A 21,481-nucleotide genomic window follows, 5' to 3' on the forward strand; every position below is an offset into this window, starting at 1 on the left:
ATGGAATGTAATAGTGCTTGGAATTGGCTAATTCCTGTGATTATATCTTCACTCTGCTACAGACAAGTGAGTGCTCGGCATCGCAGTCTGCACTGTGATATGTGTGGGTGTGAACAACACTGAACTGATTGTCCTTCTGGTCATTATCCAGCCATGTTCATGCCAGTGACCACATCTCAGATGGTGCCATGGCATCCATTGCTATTGTCGGCCCTGGAAGAAGGTGCCACAAACACAAAGTACACGATGTGCCCATACTTCCAGCAACTGCTGTCCATTTGCTTTCATCCTGCCAATGCCATGTTGACCAAGGCCCATCTGCCATTAGACTGTCTGATCCAAATTGTCTGATAAATTCTCTGAGGGGCAATCATTCTTTTCTCTGTGGGAGATACTCCAGAATATCAGCCCGAGTGTCATCAAAATGATTGTTCCTTTCAGCACTGAACTACAAGATTAATGCCTCAACGCAGGTGATGGTTACAAAATCTCCATCTAGTGGTAGATGGAAAGACAGGAGACATTCGGAAGTCACGGCAAGCATCTCAAGTAAAGATGAATTACTGCAGATGCAGGAATCTGAAACAAAAGAAAATACTGGAAAATCTCAGCAGGTCTGTGTAGAGAGACTGGAGACAACGTTTCAAATCTATATGACTCTTCATCAGAGCTGAAGACAATAGAACAGAGGATGATATTTATACTGTTAGGGTGAGGGAGGGATTGTCAAAGATGTTATAGACAAAAAGACAAAGGGAATGTAAATGGTGGCGATCATGGCTAAGAAGGATGCTGATAGTGACTCATTCAGAGATCAGAATGGCAGAACAAAGGTAGTAAGAAGTCTCACAACACCAGGTTAAAGTCCAACAGGTTTATTTGGTAGCAAATACCATAAGCTTTCGGAGCGCTGCTCCTTCGTCAGATGGAGTGGAAATGGAGTGAAAACACCGCAAACTGCCGGCTCCAAGTGGAGAGGATCTCCAAGAAGATCGCGCATATCGACACAGACATCATTTCCACTCCATCTGACGAAGGAGCAGTGCTCCGCAAGCTTATGGTATTTCCTACCAAATAAACCTGTTGGACTTTAGCCTGGTGTTGCGAGACTTCTTACTGTGTTCACCCCAGTCCAACGCCGGCATCTCCACATCAGAACAAAGGTAGGCAGAGTCCCAAAGGATAACCTGTGACATGCAACAGATGGCCCAGCGGAGTGAGGGGAGGAGAAACCGTAGTGGGGAAAAAATGGAAAGCGAGATTTAATAATATTGGATAAAGAAATGATGTAAGAAATGAAAGTAAATAAATAAGATGAAACAAAATGTAATCAAATAAATAGAAATGGGGTGAAGGTGGAGGAGAGAGTTCTTGCTCTGAAGTTGTTGAACTCAATGTTCAGTCCAGGAAACTGTAAAGTGCCCAATCGGAAGATGAGGTGTTGTTCCTCCAGTTTGCGTTGGGGTTCACTACAACATTGCAAAAGGCCAAGGATGGATATGAGGACAAGAGAGCAGGGTGCCGTGTTGAAGTGGCAAGTGACAGGAAGGTCTGGGTCCTGCTTGCAGATGAACCGAAGGTGTTCAACAAAGTGGTCACCCAGTCTGCATTTAGTCTCTCCGATGTAGAGTGGACCACATTGGGAGCAGTGAATGCAATAGATGAGATTGAAGAAGGTGCATGTGAAGCGCTGCTTCACCTGAAAGGGGTGTTTAGGACCTGGGACAGTGAGCAGGGAGGAGGTAAAGGGACAGGTGCTGCACCTTCTACGATTGCATGGGAAGGTGCCATGGCAGGGGCTGAGGTGTTGAGTATGATGGAGAAGTGGATCAGGGTGTCCCGGAGGGAATGGTCCCTGAGGTATGCTGACAGGGGAATGATGGGATGATGTGTTGAGTAGTGGCATCATGCTGGAGTTGGTGGAGATGGCAGAGGATGATCCTTTGAATGCGGAGACTAATGGGATGAAAAGTGAGGAAAAGGGGGACCCCATCCTGGTTCTAGGGGGGAGGGGAGAGGGTGAGAGGAGTGGCCCAGGGGATGGGTCAGACATAGATGACAGCCCTGTCAACCACTATGGGTGGAAAACCACGATTGAGGAAGAAGGAAGACATATCAGCCGCGCTAGTTTAGAAAGTAGCATCATCAGAACAGATGCGGCAGATGAAAAGAAACTGAGAATGAGATGGAGTCCTTACATGATGTGGGGTGTGAAGAGCTGTAGTCAGCGTAGCTGTGGGAATCGGTGGGCTCGTAATATATACTGGTGGACAGTTTATCACCAGAAATGGAGACAGAGAGGTCAAGGAATGGAAGGGAAGTGTTGGAGATGTAGAAATTGGAAGCAAAATTGATAAACCTTTCCAGGTCCAAACGAGAGCATGAAGTGACACCAAAATAGTCATCGATGTACCGATGAGTTGTGGGAGGGGCTGGAGTAGGACTGGAACAGGAATGTTCCACAGACAGGCATAACTGGGACCCATGCGGGTACCCATAGCCACACCTTTCATTTGGAGGAAGTGAGATGAGTTAAAGTTGAGTGAGTGAACAAGTTCAGCCAGATAGAGGAGAGTGATGGTGGATGGGGATTGTTCAGACCTCTGTTCGAGGAAGAAGTGAAGAGGTCACCATCCTGGTGGGGAATGGAGGGGTGGAGGGATTGGACATCCATGGTGAAGACAAGACGGTTTGGGCCGGGGAACTGGAAGCTATTGATATGGTGTAGGGCATCATAGGAATCATGGATACAGGTAGAAAGAGACTGGTCAAGAGGAGAGAGGATGGAGTCAAGATCAGAAGAAATAAGTTCAGTGGGCAGGAACAGGCTGACATGGTTCTCCACAGGAGAACCAGGATTTCAGTTGATTTCTCAAACCACCTCTTGCTCAGTTTTATTTTACTGGAGTTTCTGCATCTGCCATCTTACCCATTGCTCTGGGCACCCTTGGAGGGAACATCTGGACCTGCGTCAGGTAAGCTCTGCCACCTGTTAATATTGCTGTATAAGACTCCTTTTTTTAATCTACACTTGTCTTAATGGAAATAGAAAATGTTGGAAATGATCAGCTGGTCAGGCAGTATCTGTGGAGAGAGAGGGAAACACAGAGTTAGTGTTTCAGGTCATTGACCTTTCATCAGAATGGATGTAGTGTTTGCTGTAGGTGGATGTGCCAGTATCTTTCATCTTCAATGAAAGAGACGTGCTGCCCAATCTGGGAATTTATCCAATCAGCTGGACGTGTCGTCCAATCAGCTGGGAGTGTTGTCCAATCAGCTGGGAGTGCTGCCCGATCAACTGGGCGGCATGGTAGCACAGTGGTTAGCACTGATGCTTCACAGCTCCAGGGACCTGGGTTCGATTCCCGACTTGGGTCACTGTCTGTGTGGAGTTTGCACATTCTCCTCGTGTCTGTGTGGGTTTTCTCCAGAGCTCCGGTTTCCTCCCACAGTCCAAAGATGTGTGGGTTAGGTTGATTGGCCATGCTAAAAATTGCCCCTTAGTGTCCTGAGATGCGTAGGTTAGAGGGATTAGTGGATAAATATATAGGGATATGGGGATAGGGCCTGAGTGGGATTGTGGTCGGTGCAGACTCGATGGGCCAAATGGCCTCTTTCTGCACTGTAGGGTTTCTATGATTTCTATGCTTTCTATGAACTGGGAGCTCTATCCAATCAGCTGGTAGAGCTATCCAATCAGAGTGGTGTCCAATCAGTAGGGAGTACTGTCCAAACAATCTCACAGCAGCAGGGACTCAGGTTCAATTCTGGCCTCGGGTCACTGCCTGTGTGGAGTTTGTACATTCTCACCGTGTCTGTGGGGTTTCCTCCGGGCGCTCCGGTTTCCTCCCACACTCCAAATATGTGCAGGTTAGTTGGATTTGCCATGCTAAATTGACCCTTAGTGTCCTAAAACATGTAGGTTAGGGGAATTAGCCATGATCAATGCACAGGGTTACAGGATTAGGGCCTAGGTAGGATGATCTTTCGGAGGGTTGGTGCAGACTCAATGGCCCAAATGGCCTGTTCTGCACTGTAGAGATTTTATGACTGGGGAGAGTGGGGACAGGAACTGTTTGTTCAACCCCTTTTACCCTTTCCTGTTTGAAATTCCCAGTTCACAGGAGGAACTGTAGTTTTAGTTGGAAAACTGACACCTATTTATTTCTCAATGCAAACAAGCCAACCTGTAGGACGAGTTTTATTGTTGATACAGGGAACTGGTTAACAATTAACCATTCGTAGGATAGCTACTGAATGGTTAAGTCACTCCAAGAACACCTCAGGCACTGCCAGCAAGTCCTTTTTATTTTAATCACCTATTTCCTGCACGGATATATATTTATTGAAGAAACTTCCTCCAGTGGAGCTCAGTCACTGAGTACAGGAGGCTCGGTGTCCTGTACATGGTGGGCTGGTCCTGAACAGCAACTGCAGTGTTTGTGTGAACTCATAGTCAAATGTTTATGTAAAACACTGCACATGCAAATTAACAAGCTCCTTTCTTTTTCTAACAACAGCTAATCGAATAAAAGGAAGTCAAGGTAGGGAAAACCCCTCACCAGTGACAGTCCTCCACTGGCCTCTGAATCATTTTATTCTACTCCTGGCCCGATCTCCACAGGAGAACCAGGATTTCAGTTGATTTCTCAAACCACCTTTTGCTCAGTTTTGTTTTTTACTGGAGTTTCTGCATCTGCCATCTTACCCATTGCTCTGGGCACCCTTGGAGGGAACACCTGGACCTGTGTCAGGTAAGCTCTGCCACCTGTTAATATTGCTGTGTAAGACTCCTTTCTTTAATCTACACTTGTCTTAATGGAAATAGAAAATGTTGGAAATGATCAGCTGGTCAGGCAGTATCTGTGGAGAGATAGGGAAACACAGAGTTAGTGTTTCAGGTCATTGACCTTTCATCAGAACGAATGCAGGTGGATGTGCCAGTATCTTTGATAATGCGGCCCAGTCAAAAACAAAACATTTGAAATATTGAACACTTATACAATAAGAAAAATTGGTTGAATAACTAGTGGCTGGCAAGTTGGCACAGTGATTCGCACTGCTGTCTCACAGCGCCAGAGACCCAGGCTTCGATTCCAGCCTGTCTGTGTGACTGTCTGTGTGAAGTTTGCACATTCTCCCCGTCCTGTGTGGGTTTCCTCTGGGTGCTCCACTTTCCTCCCACGCTCCAAAGATGTGCAAGTTAGGTGGATTGGCCATGATAAATTGACCCTTAGTGTCCCAAGATGTGTAGGTTAGGGGGATTAGCGGTGTAAATATGTGGGGTTACAGGAATAGGGCCTGGGTAGAATGCTCTGTCATTGAATCAATGCAGATTTGATGGGCCGAATGGCCTCCTTCAGCACTGTAGGGATTCTATGAGCTGGTTAAGAACATATCTAAGGGCTTTGCAGATCAATACAGTTGGAGATAGTTGTGTGTGGGCCATGGCGGGTCCTTAGCTGCTGAATCTCTGGCTAGAAAGTTGACCTTTGTGGAATGTAGATGACCTCTGGAGCTTTGGTTCAGGAAGACATCTTCTCCGATAATTAAATAATATTTTAAGTTTATTTATTATTGTCACAAGTAGGTTTACACTAACATGGCAATGAAATTACTGTGAAAATCCCCCAGTCGCCACACTCTGGCACCTGTTCGAAGTTAGCATGGCCAATGCATCTAACCAGCATGCCTTTCACACTGTGGGAGGAAACCAGAGCACCTGGAGGAAACCCACGCAGACACAGGGAGAACATGCAGACTTCACACAGACAGTGACCCAGAATGGGAATTGAACCCGGGTCCCTGGCACTGTGAGGCAGCAGTGCAAACCATTATGCCACTGTGCCACCTCAAGTCTTTGCTGGAGTGGGTGTAAGTGAAAGGAATCTGCTTGAAGTGTCAAATGGCATTCTCTTATAGTCCCTTGCGGTGCATGCTTACATCTCCCAGGGGATTTGTTTACCCTGCTAATCCCCCTAAACTACACATCTGGGGACACTGAGGGGCAATTTAGCATGGCCAATCCACCGAATCGGCACAGCTTTGGAGTGTGGGAGAAACACAGTAAGAAGTTTAACAACACCAGGTTAAAGTCCAACAGGTTTATTTGGTAGCAAAAGCCAAGTGTGGCTTTTGCTACCAAATAAACCTGTTGGACTTTAACCTGGTGTTGTTAAACTTCTTACTGTGTTTACCCCAGTCCAACGTCGGCATCTCCACATCGTGTGGGAGAAAACCAGAGCAGCCGAAGGAAACCAATGGAGACTAACTGCATTTGCACTTGCTAACTCCGGTGTCAAGACTGTTTGAGGTTGGGTCCCAATGTGCATCAGTTAAAGGCATTGCAGATGGAGTGCTGGGGAAGGTTCATATTGTTTTCCAGACCACTTCCTCCCCTTGCTGCCTAGCAACCAAAAAGAGTTGAGAAGAAATTGGCATTTGACAAGAGAACAGCTGTTGTTCATAATCAAAGAACAATTCTTCAAAGGGCAACATTACTAATATCCGTCCTCTCCCCATCCCTTTCAAAAAGTCTGCAGATTACACACTGATATCACTCTCCACCACAACCCCTGCAAAACTCATGCCAATTTGGCTGAAGGAGCTTAGCTCAATGGAAGCTGTGACCTCCATATCATAAATAATAATAAAAGGAAAATGCTGCAATGCTTGAAACCTGAACTAAAACCTCCCCTTAATGCTGAATTCTTACTGTGGCTGCTTCCAGGAACCACAACTTGAAGGAGAGGCCAACATCACAATAGCTTCTGTTTAATCTACAGCCATGCATAGATTGGTGTTTGAGTAACTGGGCCCAGGGCGTGAGGCCATTTATTTTCAATGAAATGGGGAACAATGACAGTGAAGCTGGCCTCACAGATTTAGATGCAGAGCCTGGAGCTCTGATTTTAACATAAGCCGCTATAGGCAAGATGGGTTCAAGTCACCTGTTTTATACTAAGGAAGGACAAGGGCGGCACAGTGGCGCAGTGGTTAGCACTGCTGCCTCACAGTTCCAAGGGCCCAGTGGTTGATTCCGGCCTTGGGTGACTGCCTGTATGGAGTTTGCACGTTCTCCCTCCATCCTATTAAGTCTCATGTACTCATCCAGGAGTCTCTGAAAAGACCCTATTGAGTTTGCCTCCACCACCACTGACGGCAGCCGATTCCACTCGCCCACCACCCTCTGTGTGAAAAACTTCCCCCTAACATTTCCCCTGTACCCACCCCCCAGCACCTTAAACCTGTGTCCTCTCGTAGCAGACATTTCCACCCTGGGAAAAAGCCTCTGAGAGTCCACCCGATCTATGCCTCTCAACATCTTATATACCTCTATTAGGTCTCCTCTCATCCTACGTCTCTCCAAGGAGAAAAGACCGAGCTCCCTCAGCCTATCCTCATAAGGCATGCCACTCAATCCAGGCAACATCCTTGTAAATCTCCTCTGCACCCTTTCAATCTTTTCCACATCCTTCCTGTAATGAGGCGACCAGAACTGAGCACAGTACTCCAAGTGGGGTCTGACGAGGGTCTTATATAGCTGCATCATTATCCCCGGACTCCTAAACTCAATCCCTCGATTGATAAAGGCCAGCACACCATATGCCTTCTTAACACCTCCTCCACCTGCAGGGCCGATTTTAGAGTCCTATGGACCCGGACCCCAAGGTCCTTCTGATCCTCCACAGTACTAAGAGTCTTTCCCTTTATATTTGATTGGCCATGTTAAATTGACCCTTAGTGTCCGGGTAAATACAGGGATTATGGGGATGGGGCCTGGGTGAGATTGTGGTCGGTGCAGGCTCAATGGGTCAAATGACCTCCTTCTGCATTATAGGGATTCTATGATTCTAAAGAAGTGCAGCAGACACATGAGAACATCACCAACTGCAAGCTCCCCTGCAAGCAACCCAGAATCCTGAAATATATCACTGTTCCTTCACTGTCGCTGGGTCAAAATCCGGGAACTTGCTCTCTGCCAGCACTTTGGGTGTACCTATGCAACATGGACTACAGAGTATCAACAAGGCAGCCCACCAGCACCTTCTCAAGGGCAGTTAGGGATGGGTTACAATACTGGCCTTAAAAGGGATGCCCACATCCTGTGAAAGAAGAAAAAAAAACTTTGCAGCTTCCTTCTTTCTGCTGTTATGGAGTGGCAACTGTTTAGATAGATTTCGATAAAGTACTTCACTGACTGTAAGAAGTTTGGGACCAACAATCATTCTCAATCAGAAGTTGTTGGAAACAGCCAGGAAGCTCAGATAAATGACATATCGGCCTAGTCACGTCTGAAGCCTTCATCAGGGACGAAGGGCTGTTAGCACTTAACTCCTCAACTCTGTTCACCTCCTCATCTGAGTTCGACAGCACTGGCCACACACTTTGCATTGCCTGAAACATGTTCAGAGATTCAAATAAAACAGATCCAACAATCTTAAAAGTTAAGAAAATAAGTAACTGCAGAGAAGTACAGTTTTGAAGCAGAATTGTTTCCTGGCAGATTCACCCAACCTACAAACCAGCACAGAATGACAATGAGTTAAATTCGGAGGGGGAAGGGGCACAATTTGACAAGGGGCGCTGAGGGGCAAGCATGTGTTTGAAAGGTAGTAGCTGAGTGCACTTGATGGGAACTTTATCTAATGTTACTGACGATGGCAGTCACAAATGGAAAGGATTGGAGTGTGTGACATGATTTTGATTTGATTTATTATTAACACATGTATTAGTATACAGTGAAAAGTATTGTTTCTTGCAGACTGTACAGACAAAGCATACTGTTCATAGAGAAGGAAATGAGAGTGTGGAATGTAGTGTTACAGTCATAGCTAGGGTGTGGAGAAAGATCAACTTAATGCAAGGTAGCTCCATTCAAAAGTCTGACAGCAGCAGGGAAGAAGCTGTTCTTGAGTCAGTTGATACGTGACCTCAGACTTTTGTATCTCTTTCCCGACGGAAGAAGGTGGAAGAGAGAATGTCTGGGGTGCATGGGGTCCTTAATTATGCTTGCTGCTTTGCCGAGGCAGCGGGAAGTGTACACAGTGTCAATGGATGGGAGGCTGGTTTGCAGAGTCTCGAACAGAGCAGGAGCTGTACCAAGCTGTGATACAACCAGAAAGAATGCTTTCTATGGTCACCAGGTCCATCTTTTAATAGGTTAATAGGGCATAGGTTTAAGATGCGAGGGGCAAGGTTTAAAGGAGATGTATGAGGCAGATTTTTTACACAGAGAGTGGTGGGTGCCTGGAACTCATTGCCGGGGGAGGTAGTGGAAGCAGATACGGTAGTGACTTTTAAGGGGCGTCTTGACAAGTACATGAATGGGATGGGAATAGAGGGATATGGTCCCCGGAAGGGTAGGGATTTTAGTTAAGTCGAGCAGCATGGTCAGTGCAGGCTTGGAGGGCTGCAGGGCCTGTTCCTGTGCTGTAATTTTCTTTGTTCTTTGTTCTATCTTGTACTTTCTCATCTGTTGTAGCCTGAAGTCAGTTATAGACCTTGCATGTACTGGGCAGCCCTGGAAGCAAAGCGGAAGATGTTCACCTGTATGTTTCTGTCATAACATTAGAATACTGGCTGCATGACAAACTCCCCTGACCCAGCCTATGAGAGACTAAGAACTTCTGATTCACCCCAAGTGACACAATCATTCCAGACCTATTCTACATGACAAAATGATCCCTAGGCCTGTTCTATATGACAGGTGGGGACCTTTGACCTGTTCTATGTATGACAGGATGGACTTTTGACCTGTCCTATATGACAGGATGGACCTTTGACCCATCCTATATGACAGGATGGACCTTTGACATGTCCTATATGACCGGATGGACCTTTGACCTGTTCTATATGACAGGATGGACTTTTGACCTGTCCTATATGACAGGATGGACCTTTGACCCATCCTATATGACAGGATGGACCTTTGACATGTCCTATATGACCGGATGGACCTTTGACCTGTTCTATGTATGATAGGATGGACCTTTGACCTGTCCTATATGACAGGATGGACCTTTGACCCATCCTATATGACAGGATGGACCTTTGACATGTCCTATATGACCGGATGGACCTTTGACCTGTTCTATGTATGACAGGATGGACCTTTGACCTGTCCTATATGACAGGATGGACCTTTGACCTGTCCTATATGACAGGATGGACCTTTGACCTGTCCTATATGACAGGATGGATCTTTGGCCTGTCCTATATGACAGGATGGACCTTTGACCTGTCCTATATGACAGGATGGACCTTTGACCTGTCCTATATGACAGGATGGACCTTTGACCTGTCCTATATGACAGGATGGACCTTTGACCTGTCCTATATGACAGGATGGACCTTTGACCTGTCCTATATGACAGGATGGACCTTTGACCTGTCCTATATGACAGGATGGACATTTGATTTGCCTTGTGTGACATCACGATTCTCAGGAACCCACTGACCAAGTTAGATGTGTTTTGGCATTGCGTTCAGTTTATGTAGAGGAGGAGCAGCAAGTCATACAGTGTCCTGCATTGGGAGGGGGTAGAAGAGACCCATCTCAGAGCATAATGACCTGGTAGGCTCAGGCATCCAGGTCAAGGTGACATAAACAAATATTTGTGCTTACTCATCCTGGAAGATCCTGTTCTGTGTGTCTGAGTGCCATCCAGTTTTTACTGTTTTATAATCCACAAAAGAATGGAGTGTAAATAATAAATGAATGTTTCACTGTCTACAATCACTCCCATTGTTCTCTTTGGAGATGTGACAGCTACTGTAATTACATTGTTAAATAGCTTCATTTAACACCTTATTACTCACTAATATGAGAGCTGACACAGCAGGTGCAATTGCACTCAGTCTGAGTGAACAGGGTAGGTGTCGAGGCTTCAGGTGGGATGGATGTGCTCTCATGGAACTCCCAACATCATGACATTGGCTCAGAATTTTACAGGAGGCGGGAAGATGGAGGGTGGAGGGGGATTGTGTGGAGCTTGCACCTTCTCCTCGTGTCTGCGTGGGTTTCCTCCCACACTCCAAAGATGCGCAGGTTAGGTGGGATTAGCCATGGGAACTGTGTGAGGTTAGGGGGTGGGGGCGAGGGCCTGGGTAAAATACTCTGTCAGAGAGTCGGTGCAGACTCGATGGGCTGAATGGCATCTTCTGCACTGTAGGGATTCTATGATTCTACGACATGGCAGGACATCAATTCAACCTGTTTAGAAGATATTTACCGGGAACTCCCAGGTGCTTGAATGGAATTTTCTGGGCTTTCATATTTTCAAACAGTGCCTGGGAATCACAGGTCTTCAGAGCTCTGAGTGGTTAAAGATGGCGGATACGAAGCAAGATCACCTTTGGCCTCTGGCAGCCATTTTGCACGAACTTATTGGCTCACAGGGAAAAATGGGGAGTGGTGGCCATTCAGGCCAATAGTGGAAGGCTGGGGGCTGCTGCATCAGGGGATAGTCCTGTAAAGGTGGCATCAACAGTGCTGGCATGGGCAATCTGCAAGTGATAGAGAGGGGCAGGGGCACCTGTTTAAAAGGCAGTAGCAATGGGAAGGCTCTGGGGGCAGCCTGATGTAAGGTAGTGCATGGGAGGGTAAGGATAGTGACCAATGGGATGGGACTGATCGACCCATTGCCCCCAATGTGGAGGAGGGCTGGCATAGAGGGAGGGAGAAGCAGGAAGCAATAGCTCCCCACCAAGAGGGTCAGTCACTGGCTGGGCACGCCAGAGAAATGCACAGAAGAAAGTTGCAACAAGTTGCAACCTAAATAAGGGCCTACCCTCAGGAGACAATGTACCAGATACATATGCTCGAGCATTAATGCCAACTAAGACCTACAAGGGAGGCTATCACTGACTCTCTGCCATCCTGCAGGATTTGCTAAGATGTGTAGGGTTTGCGAGACACCAGTGGCCCTGAAGATCACTGTGTCACTCAGCATCTACGCATCTGGAAGTCTGGGATTCACAAGGATTTAGGTGGAATCTCCCAGGCTGCAGCCTATCAGTGCACCAAGGTGATCAATACCATGTTCAGCAGAGCTGTGGATAATATGCATGACTGAACTTACCTATACAAACAGACAGTGCCAACGGCTTTGAGACTATCACTGGATTCTCCAAGATGTCATTTACTGCACACATCAAGGAGCCAAAAAGGCTTCCATAGACCAGCCAATGGCCTTCACCAACATAAAAGTTTTCATTCCATCAATTTAGAACTGGCCTGTGCTCATCAAAAGGAGATCCTTCAGGTGTGTGCACAATTCCCAGGCAACAACCATGTTGCCTACACACAAAGACAATACCAATTGCCACAGTTGTTCCTGTCCCCTGCTGCCCTGCAGTGCTGGATTCTCAGTGAGAAGGACTACCGAATGAAATGTGAGAAACCCTCACTCTGCAGCAGAGGAAAGCTACAATCCAGGATCCATCACAGATCCAGAAGATCGACCATTAGGCTTCTGAAGCTGAGATTCAGGTGCCTAGAATAGTCTGGTGAAGCCCTTCAATATTTCCCAGTGAGGGTTTAGCGTAGTGTGGTGGTCTGCTGTACTCCATGCAATCTTGTAAGAAGTCCCCCAACACCAGGTTAAAGTCCAACAGGTTGATTTGGTATCACGAGCTTTCGGAGCGCTGCTGATTCATCACTGGATGAAGGAGCAGCGTTCCGAAAGTTCATGATACCAGATAAACCAGTTGGACTTTAACCTGGTGTGAGACTTCTTACTGTCCAATGCCGGCAACTCCACACCATGCAATCGAGCACTGTGGGGATGAGGGAAGGAAGGCCTTGAGGAATGAGGGCATCATTGATCACCGTTCCTCCAACACTGAGGAAGATGTGGAAGATGGCACAGGATGAAGAACCCCTTGCACCCACAGAAAGTGACTGCCCCAGATGGGGTACCCGGACAAGCACTCAGATCCTGCGCGGATCAACTGGCAGGGGTATTCACAGACATCTTCAATCTCTCTTTACAACAATCTGAGATCCTATCTGCTTTTAAGAGGATGACCATCATCGCTGTACCAAAGAAAAGCCAAGCAGCGTGCCTTAATGACTATCGTCTGGTGGCTCTGACAGCCATCATTATGAAGTGCTTCAAAAGATTAATCGGGGCATGAATCAATTCCAGCTCCCGGATTGCCTGGATCCACTACAGTTTGCCTATCGCCGCAACAGGTCCACAGTAGACGCCATCTCCCTGGCCCTCCACTCAACCCTAGAACATCTAAATAACAAAGACACCAATGTCAGACTCCTATTTATTGACTACAGCTCAGCCTTCAACACCATTATTCCTATGAAACTCATCCCCATGGCCTGGGCCTCGGCTCCTCCATCTGCGACTGGATCCCGAACTTCCGAACCCACAGACCACAATCAGTAAGGACAGGCAACAACACCTCCTCGACAATAATCCTCAACACCGGTGCCCCACAAGGCTGTGTTCTCAGCCCCCTACTATACTCCTAACACACCTATGACCGTGTGGCCAAATTCCCCTCCAATTCAATTGTCAAGTTTGCTGATTACACCACTGTAGTCGTTCTGATCTCAATGAGATAGAGAATCTGGTGAACTGGTGCGATGACAATAATCTCTCCCTCAATGTCAACAAAACAAAGGAGATAGTCATCAACTTCAAGAAGCAGAATGGAGGATATGCTCCTGTCTACATCAATTGGGCGAAGTAGAAATGGTCAAGAACTTCAAGTTTTTAGGTGTCCAGATCACCAACAACCTGTCCTGGTCCCCCCATGCCAACACTATAGTTGAGAAAGCCTCTACTTTTTCAGAAGACTAAGGAGGTCTGAGGTCACGTACCAACCGACTCAAGAACAGCTTCTTCCCTGCTGCCATCAAACTTTTGAATGGACTTACCTTGCATTAAGTTGATTTTTCTCTACACCCTAGCTATGACTGTAACACTACATTCTGCACTCTCTCCTTTCCTTCTCTATGAATGGTATGCCTTGCCTGTATAGTGTGCAAGAAACAATACTTTTCACTGTATGCTAACACTGTATGTGACAATAATAAATCAAATCAAAGGAGTGAGGGGCATTGAGAGGCACACAGGGGAGGCTCTAGTTAATCTCAGACATATCCACTTCCTGTGACCCTGATGCCCTTTCACAATGTGCAATCGAGATTAACCTCTTGATCTAAGGTAATTGTAATAAAACCCGAGAGCTATTGTGGGAGAAAAAGGAGAGAATGATACAGAGAGGAAGCAACAAAAGAGAAAATAGGGAAGTGAGAAATAGAGGAAAAAGGAGAAAAAATGGTCTTTACGTGGGTCATATGGAACACAGCACAGGAACAGGCCCTTTGGCCCAAGAAGTTGTGCCGAACATGACACCAAATTAAACTAATCCCTTCTGCCTACCCTTGGTCCATATCCCTCCTGCATATTCATTTGCTTATCCAAAAGCCCATTAAACACCCCTATCATAGCTGTCTGTACCACCACCTCTGGCAGCACGTTCCAGACACATACCTCTGTGCAAAAAATGTGTCCCTCACATCTCCTTTGAATTTTCCCCCTCTTACCTTAAGTGCATGTGCCCTAGTATTCGACATTTCAACTCAGGTCTCCCCTCAGCCTCCGTCACTCCAGAGAAAACAACCCTAGTTTTTCCAGCTTCTCCTTATAGCTCATACCCTCTAATTCAGGCAGCATCCCGGATTAAACCTCTTCCACATCCTTCCTGTAATGTGGCAATCAGAATTGAACACAATACTCTAAATGCAGCCGAACCAAAGTTGTAAAGTTGCAACATGACATCCTGACTCTTGTACTCTATGCCTGACAAATAAAGGCAAGCATGCCATAAGCCTTCTTTAACACCCTATCTATTTGTGTGGCCACTTTCAGGGAGCTATGGACTTGAACCCCAAGATCCCTCTGTATATCAGTGCTGTTCAGGATCTTGCCATTAACTGTATACTTACCCTTAACATTTGATCTCCCAAAGTGCAGCACCGCACACTTGCCCGAATTAAACTCCATCTGTCATTTCTCTGCCCATATCTGTAACTGATCTATATCCCGCATCCTTTGACCACCTTCTACATTATCCACAACTCCACCTATCTTTGTGTCATCTGCAAACTTACTAACCCACCATCTATGTTTTCATCCAAGTCATTTATATACATATATCACAAACAGCAGAGATCCCAGTACGGATCCCTGCAGAACACCACTAGTCACAACCTCCAGCCAGAATAACACCCTTCCACCACTACTCTCTGACTTCTATGGGAAAGCTAATACTGAATCCAAGCGGCCAAGTTACCGTGGAACCCATGCATCTTAATCTTCTGGATGAGTCTACCATGAGGGACTTTGCTGAAAGCCTTACTAAAATCCATGTAGATGACATCCACTGCTCTACCCTCATCAATAACCTTCATCATCTCCTCAAAAAAATCAATCAAGTTAGTAAGACATGACCTATCCCACATAAAGCCATGCTGACTTTCCCTAATTAGGCCATGCTTTTCCAAATGCAGGTAAATCCTATCCCGAAGAATCCTCTCTGATAGCTTCCCAACCACTGATGTGAGAGGATTTTAAATCAGCACGTTATAGGGAAGAGTGGAATGTTTCCTGGTGTTATATACATTAAGTATGTTCATACTGACCTAAACCTGGCTCTGGAGCAATTAAGAGAACAGGATTGATTAGAGATGACGTGGAGCTTCTGAACCAGCAAATCCTGTAAACAATCGAAGCTAATGTGGCATTCCACTGATTGCTGACATTCACTGTTGCTTTGCCAATAATCATTTGAATTCAGCAGCAAACCAATGCCAAGATAATCCGTTTGGCTACAGGTTCTGGTTAGATAGGGTGGGATGAGTTTGACTATAAACTGACACTGAAATCTGAATTTTAAGTAAAGGCTGTCACTGAGAAGCAGTCTGATTTGTAGAAAAAGGATATTGAAAAGATTGGGAGGAAGGTGACTATGAAAGCCAGGAGGCTGCACGGATCAGGATCAGGATCAGGATCAGGACACTGCCCTGAGCTGTAGGACAGAACCGAGGAGATATCCTGTTTAATTAAAGACCAATTGCAGTGAGTTGGGTCACATACTCACTATTTTTTAACATAATGGCTAGTTTTACCAATTGAACTTACTGAATCTCATCATACCTGTTGTTCTATCCTTCCGCCTTACTGTGGAATACATTACATTGCACAGAAACAAGTCTTTCAACCCATCTGGTTTAAAAGGTACAAGAACATCACCAAGTCCCTTCAAATTGAATTAACTCTTCTCTCCCCTGAGCCCCAGAGCACAATTCCCTTTTTCTCAAATTACCAACTGATTTTTCAACGAAGTCTCATCTCATCATTAACCTGAATGGAAAAATGCACTGTTTCCAATCCCATTGCTGCAGTATTCCATATTCTAGAGATACAATATTCCCTATCCCAATGCTGCAGTGTTCTCTATCCCATTGCTGTAGTATTCCATATCCCAATGCTGCAGTATTCCCTATCCCAATGCTGCAGTATTCCTTATCTTAGTGATACAGTATTCCCTATCCCAATGCTGCAGTATTCCATATCCCAATGCAGCAGTATTCCCTATTCCAATGCAGCAGTATTCCCTAACCCAATGCTGCAGTATTCCCTATCCCAATGCTGCAGTATTCCCTATCTCAATGCTGCGGTATTCCCTGTCTTAGTGATACAGTATTCCCTATCCCAATGCTGCAATATTCCCTATTCCAATCAGCAGTATTCCCTGTCCCAATGCTGCAGTATTCCCTATCCCAATGCTGCGGTATTCCCTGCCTTAGTGATACAGTATTCCATATCCCAATGCTGCAATATTCCCTATTCCAATGAGCAGTATTCCCTGTCCCAATGCTGCAGTATTCCCTATCCCAATGCTGCAGTAATCCATATCCCAATGCTGCAGTATTCCTTATCTTAGTGATACAGTATTCCCTATCCCAATGCTGCAGTATTCCATATCCCAATGAAGCAGTATTCCCTATTCCAATGCAGCAGTATTCCCTAACCCAATGCTGCAGTATTCCCTATCCCAATGCTGCAGTATTCCCTATCTCAATGCTGCGGTATTCCCTGTCTTAGTGATACAGTATTCCCTATCCCAATGCTGCAATATTCCCTATTCCAATCAGCAGTATTCCCTGTCCCAATGCTGCAGTATTCCCTATCCCAATGCTGCGGTATTCCCTGCCTTAGTGATACAGTATTCCATATCCCAATGCTGCAATATTCCCTATTCCAATGAGCAGTACTCCCTGTCCCAATGCTGCAGTATTCCCTATCCCAATGCTGCGGTATTCCCTATCCTAGTGATACAGTATTCCCTTTCCCAATGCTGCAGTAATCCATATCCTAGTGATGCAGTACTCTGTATCCTAGTGATACAGTATTCCCTATCCCAATGCTGAGTATTCCGTATCCTAGTGATACTGTAATCCCTATCCCAATGCAGCAGTATTCCCTATCCCAATGCTGCAGTACTCTATATCCTAGTGATACAGTATTCCCTATCCCAATGCTGAGTATTCCCTATCCCAATGCTGCAGCATTCCATATCCTAGTGATACAGTATTCCCTTTCCCAATGCTGCAGTATTTCCTATCCCAATGCTTCATTGATACAGTATTCTCTATCCCAATGCTGCAGCATTCCCTATCCCAATGCTGCAGCATTCCCTATCCCAATGCTGCAGTATTCCCTATTCCAATGATGCAGCATCCCCTATCCCAATGATACAGTATTCCCTATCCCAATGCTGCAGCATTCTCTATCCCAATGATGCAGTATTCCCTATCCCATTGCAGCAGTATTCCATATCCTAGTGATACAGTATTCCCTATTCCAATGCAACAGTATTCCATATCTTAGTGATACAGTATTCCCTATCCCAATGCAGCGATATTCCCTATCCTAGTGATATAGTATTCCCTATTCCAATGCTGCAGTAATCCATATCCTAGTGATGCAGTACTCTGTATCCTAGTGATACAGTATTCCCTATCCCAATGCTGCAGTAATCCATATCCTAGTGATGCAGTACTCTGTATCCTAGTGATACAGTATTCCCTATCCCAATGCTGAGTATTCCGTATCCTAGTGATACTGTAATCCCTATCCCAATGCAGCAGTATTCCCTATCCCAATGCTGCATTGATACAGTATTCCCTATCCCTATGCTGCAGCATTCCCTTTCCCAATGCTGCAGTATTCCCTATCCCAATGCTGCAGCATTCTCTATCCCAATGATGCAGTATTCCCTATCCTATTGCAGCAGTATACCCTATCCTAGTGATACAGTATTCCCTATTCCAATGCAACAGTATTCCATATCTTAGTGAAACAGTATTCCCTATCCCAATGCAGCGATATTCCCTATCCTAGTGATATAGTATTCCCTATCCCATTGCAGCAGTATTTCTATCTCATTGCAGCAGTATACCCTATCCTAGAGATACAGTATTCCCTACCCTAATGCTGCTGTATTCCCTATCCCAATGATGCTGCATTCTCTATTCCAATAATGCTGCATTCCCTATCCCAATGCTGCAGTATTCCCTATCCCAATGCTGCAGTATTCCCTATCCCAATGATGCTGCATTCTCTATTCCAATGATGCTGCATTCCCTATCCCAATGCTGCAGTATTCCCTATCCCAATGATGCTGCATTCTCTATTCCAATGATGCTGCATTCCCTATCCCAATGCTGCAGTATTCCCTATCCCAATGATGCTGCATTCTCTATTCCAATGACGCTGCATTCCCTATCCCAATGCTGCAGTATTCCCTATCCCAATGCTGCAGTATTCCCTATCCCAATGATGCTGCATTCCCTATCCCAATGATGCAATATTCCCAATCCTAGTGATACAGTATTCCCTATCCCAATGCTGCACCATTCCTTATCCCATTGCTGCAGTATTCCCTATCCCAATGCTGCAGTATTACTTATCTTAGTGATACAGTATTCCCTATCCCAATGCTGCAGTATTCCATATCTTAGTGATGCAGTATTCCCTATCCCATTGCAGCATTAATCCCTATCCCATTACAGCAGTATTCTCTATCCCAATGCTGCAGTATTCCCTATCCTCGTGATACAGTATTCCCTATCCTCGTGATACAGTATTTCCTATCCCAATGCTGCAGTATTCCATATCTTAATGATATATTATTCCCTATCCCAATGCTGCAGTATTCCATATCTTAGTGATGCAGTATTCCCTATCCCATTGCTGCAGTATTCCCTATCCCATTGCAGCATTAATCCCTATCCCATTACAACAGTATTCCCTATCCCAATGCTGCAGTACTCCCTATACCAATGCTGCAGTATTCCCTATCCCAATGCAGCAATGTTCCCTATTCCAATGCTGCAGTATTCCATATCTTAATGATATAGTATTCCCTATCCCAATGCTGCAGTATTCCATATCTTATTGATACAGCATTCCCTATCCCAATGTTGCCGTATTCCATATCTTAGCGATGCAGTATTCCCTATCCCAATGCTGCAGTATTCCGTATCCTTGTGATGCAGTTTTCCCCATCCCAATGCTGCAGTATTCCACATCTTAGTGATGCAGCATTCCCTATCCCAATGCTGCATTAATCCCGAATGGGCTAGGGATTAGTTAAGGCGGGCAGCATGGTCGGTGCAGGCTTGGAGGGCCTATCCCAATGCTGCAGTATTCCATCCCTTAGTGATACAGTATTCCCTATCCCAATGCTGCAGTATTCCCTATCCCAGTGCTGCAGTATTCCCTATCCCAATGCTGCAGTATTCTCATCCCATTAGTGCAATATTTCCTATCATGGAGAGATGGTGGGCTAATGGTAGTGTCACAGATCCCAGATGCTCTTCAGACTTTTCAAATCCCAGCATGGAATATAAAACTACATTTAGTAATGGTGACCATGAAACTGTCCTTAAAACCCCATCTGCTTCACTAATGTCCTTTCGGGAAGGAAATCTGCCATTCTTACCTGGTCTGGCCCCCATGTGACTCCAGACCCACAGCAATATGGTTGTCCCTGAACTACCCTCTGAAATGGTCCAGCAAACCATTCAGCTCAAGGGCAATTAGAGATGGACAATTAATGATGGCCTTTCCAGTGACACCCACATTCCATGAAATTATTTTTTAAAGTATTCCCTATCCTGTTGCTGCAATATTCCCCATTAACAATGTGAGTGAACCTCCAGGAAATGTTGGGAAGGGTAATATCCACTCCATGTTGTGTCCTTCTATGGTTGAATTTTTCAATTGCAGTCTGGTGGCAGCAGTTTAGTTGGCGTAACAAATCACTTTCCTTTTACCACTGTCACCACCTTCCAGGAAGGTGAGGCTATGAAGCGGAACTCATTAATGAGACCTTTCTTTTTTCCTTTTGATTCCAGATCATGATTTTGCAGGACAGAAACACAATGAATGCTCAGTTCAAATGTCACCCCGTACCTCAGCAATTACCATCCCTATGGAGCAACCTCGACACTGGAAGCAATGGTAGGATTCAGAAATGCTCTTTACAAAATTGCAAATGTAAAACACTTGGGGTGCATGCTGATATTGGGTGTTGCTGTAAACCACCCCTGATTGTTATTTCCATTGATGTTGATTTCTGTTGAATTCAGTGGAAACAAACATGAGTAAAAGTGTCCAACAAGTTGCTGATTTGCTATCACCCAATTCACACTAGCGTTTAAAATCGCAATCCACCCCCAGGGAGCTTTCAAAACAGAAAATGGCTCTCAGCTTCACAAAGCTGTAATATTTCCTCTTTACCAGTTAGATAGGTAACAACTGCAATGTTTATTGATATGTAACTACAATAAAGGCTTGCAGTCTCATGGCTGCCTTCCTGAGAAGGTTCTGGAACAGAAACCTGAGCTCACCAGGATGATCCCCTGTCCTGCTCCCCGATTGATTCCCCAGGTCATGTGATGGATCCTCAAAGGGACAATCACCACATTCCACCCCTTCTGAGTCCTTTTACACAAATATCAATACTCAATTTACACAGTCCCAGATAATGAAACATTTACTACATTAATTTAGTCAATTATAAATTAAATCTTTCAGTGGGTTTCCGAATCCTTGGGGAGCAGCCTAACTCCTCTGTCTGGGGCTTTTCCACAGGATTGCTGTCAGCTGAAACCACAATGACAGCTGCCTCTTCAGGTACAGGCAGTTCAGTTTGATCTGTTTCCATGGAGATGTGATTGTGCCTGCCACAGGACTACCATGTACTTCAGTGCTTGGATAGTTGACAACACTTCCTGATGGCAATATAGATCCTGATGGCAGTACTGGCTGCTGGGGCAACTCTCGCTCTCTCAAATGGTCTATATGTTTCTGGACAATCCTTTCTTCAATGTCCACTTGGAATATCAGGGGTCCAGTTTGGATCCAACAACTCCAGGGACCCA

General features: G+C 45.5%; 1 protein-coding gene across 1 annotated transcript in view; it reads left to right on the top strand.

Annotated features, from left to right (window-relative positions):
• Nucleotides 1-4,376: 4,376 nt before the first annotated feature.
• Nucleotides 4,377-21,481, top strand: part of ehf (ets homologous factor) — a 71,019-nt gene continuing 53,914 nt past the window's right edge. The window contains exons 1-2 of the mRNA XM_078220380.1: nucleotides 4,377-4,754; nucleotides 20,453-20,558. Coding sequence (XP_078076506.1) covers nucleotides 20,456-20,558 — 103 coding nt within the window. The 5' untranslated portion in view covers nucleotides 4,377-4,754; nucleotides 20,453-20,455. The remainder of the gene's footprint in view (nucleotides 4,755-20,452; nucleotides 20,559-21,481) is intronic.

Source organism: Mustelus asterias, chromosome 9 (assembly GCF_964213995.1).
Source record: "Mustelus asterias chromosome 9, sMusAst1.hap1.1, whole genome shotgun sequence".
NCBI lineage: Eukaryota > Metazoa > Chordata > Chondrichthyes > Carcharhiniformes > Triakidae > Mustelus > Mustelus asterias.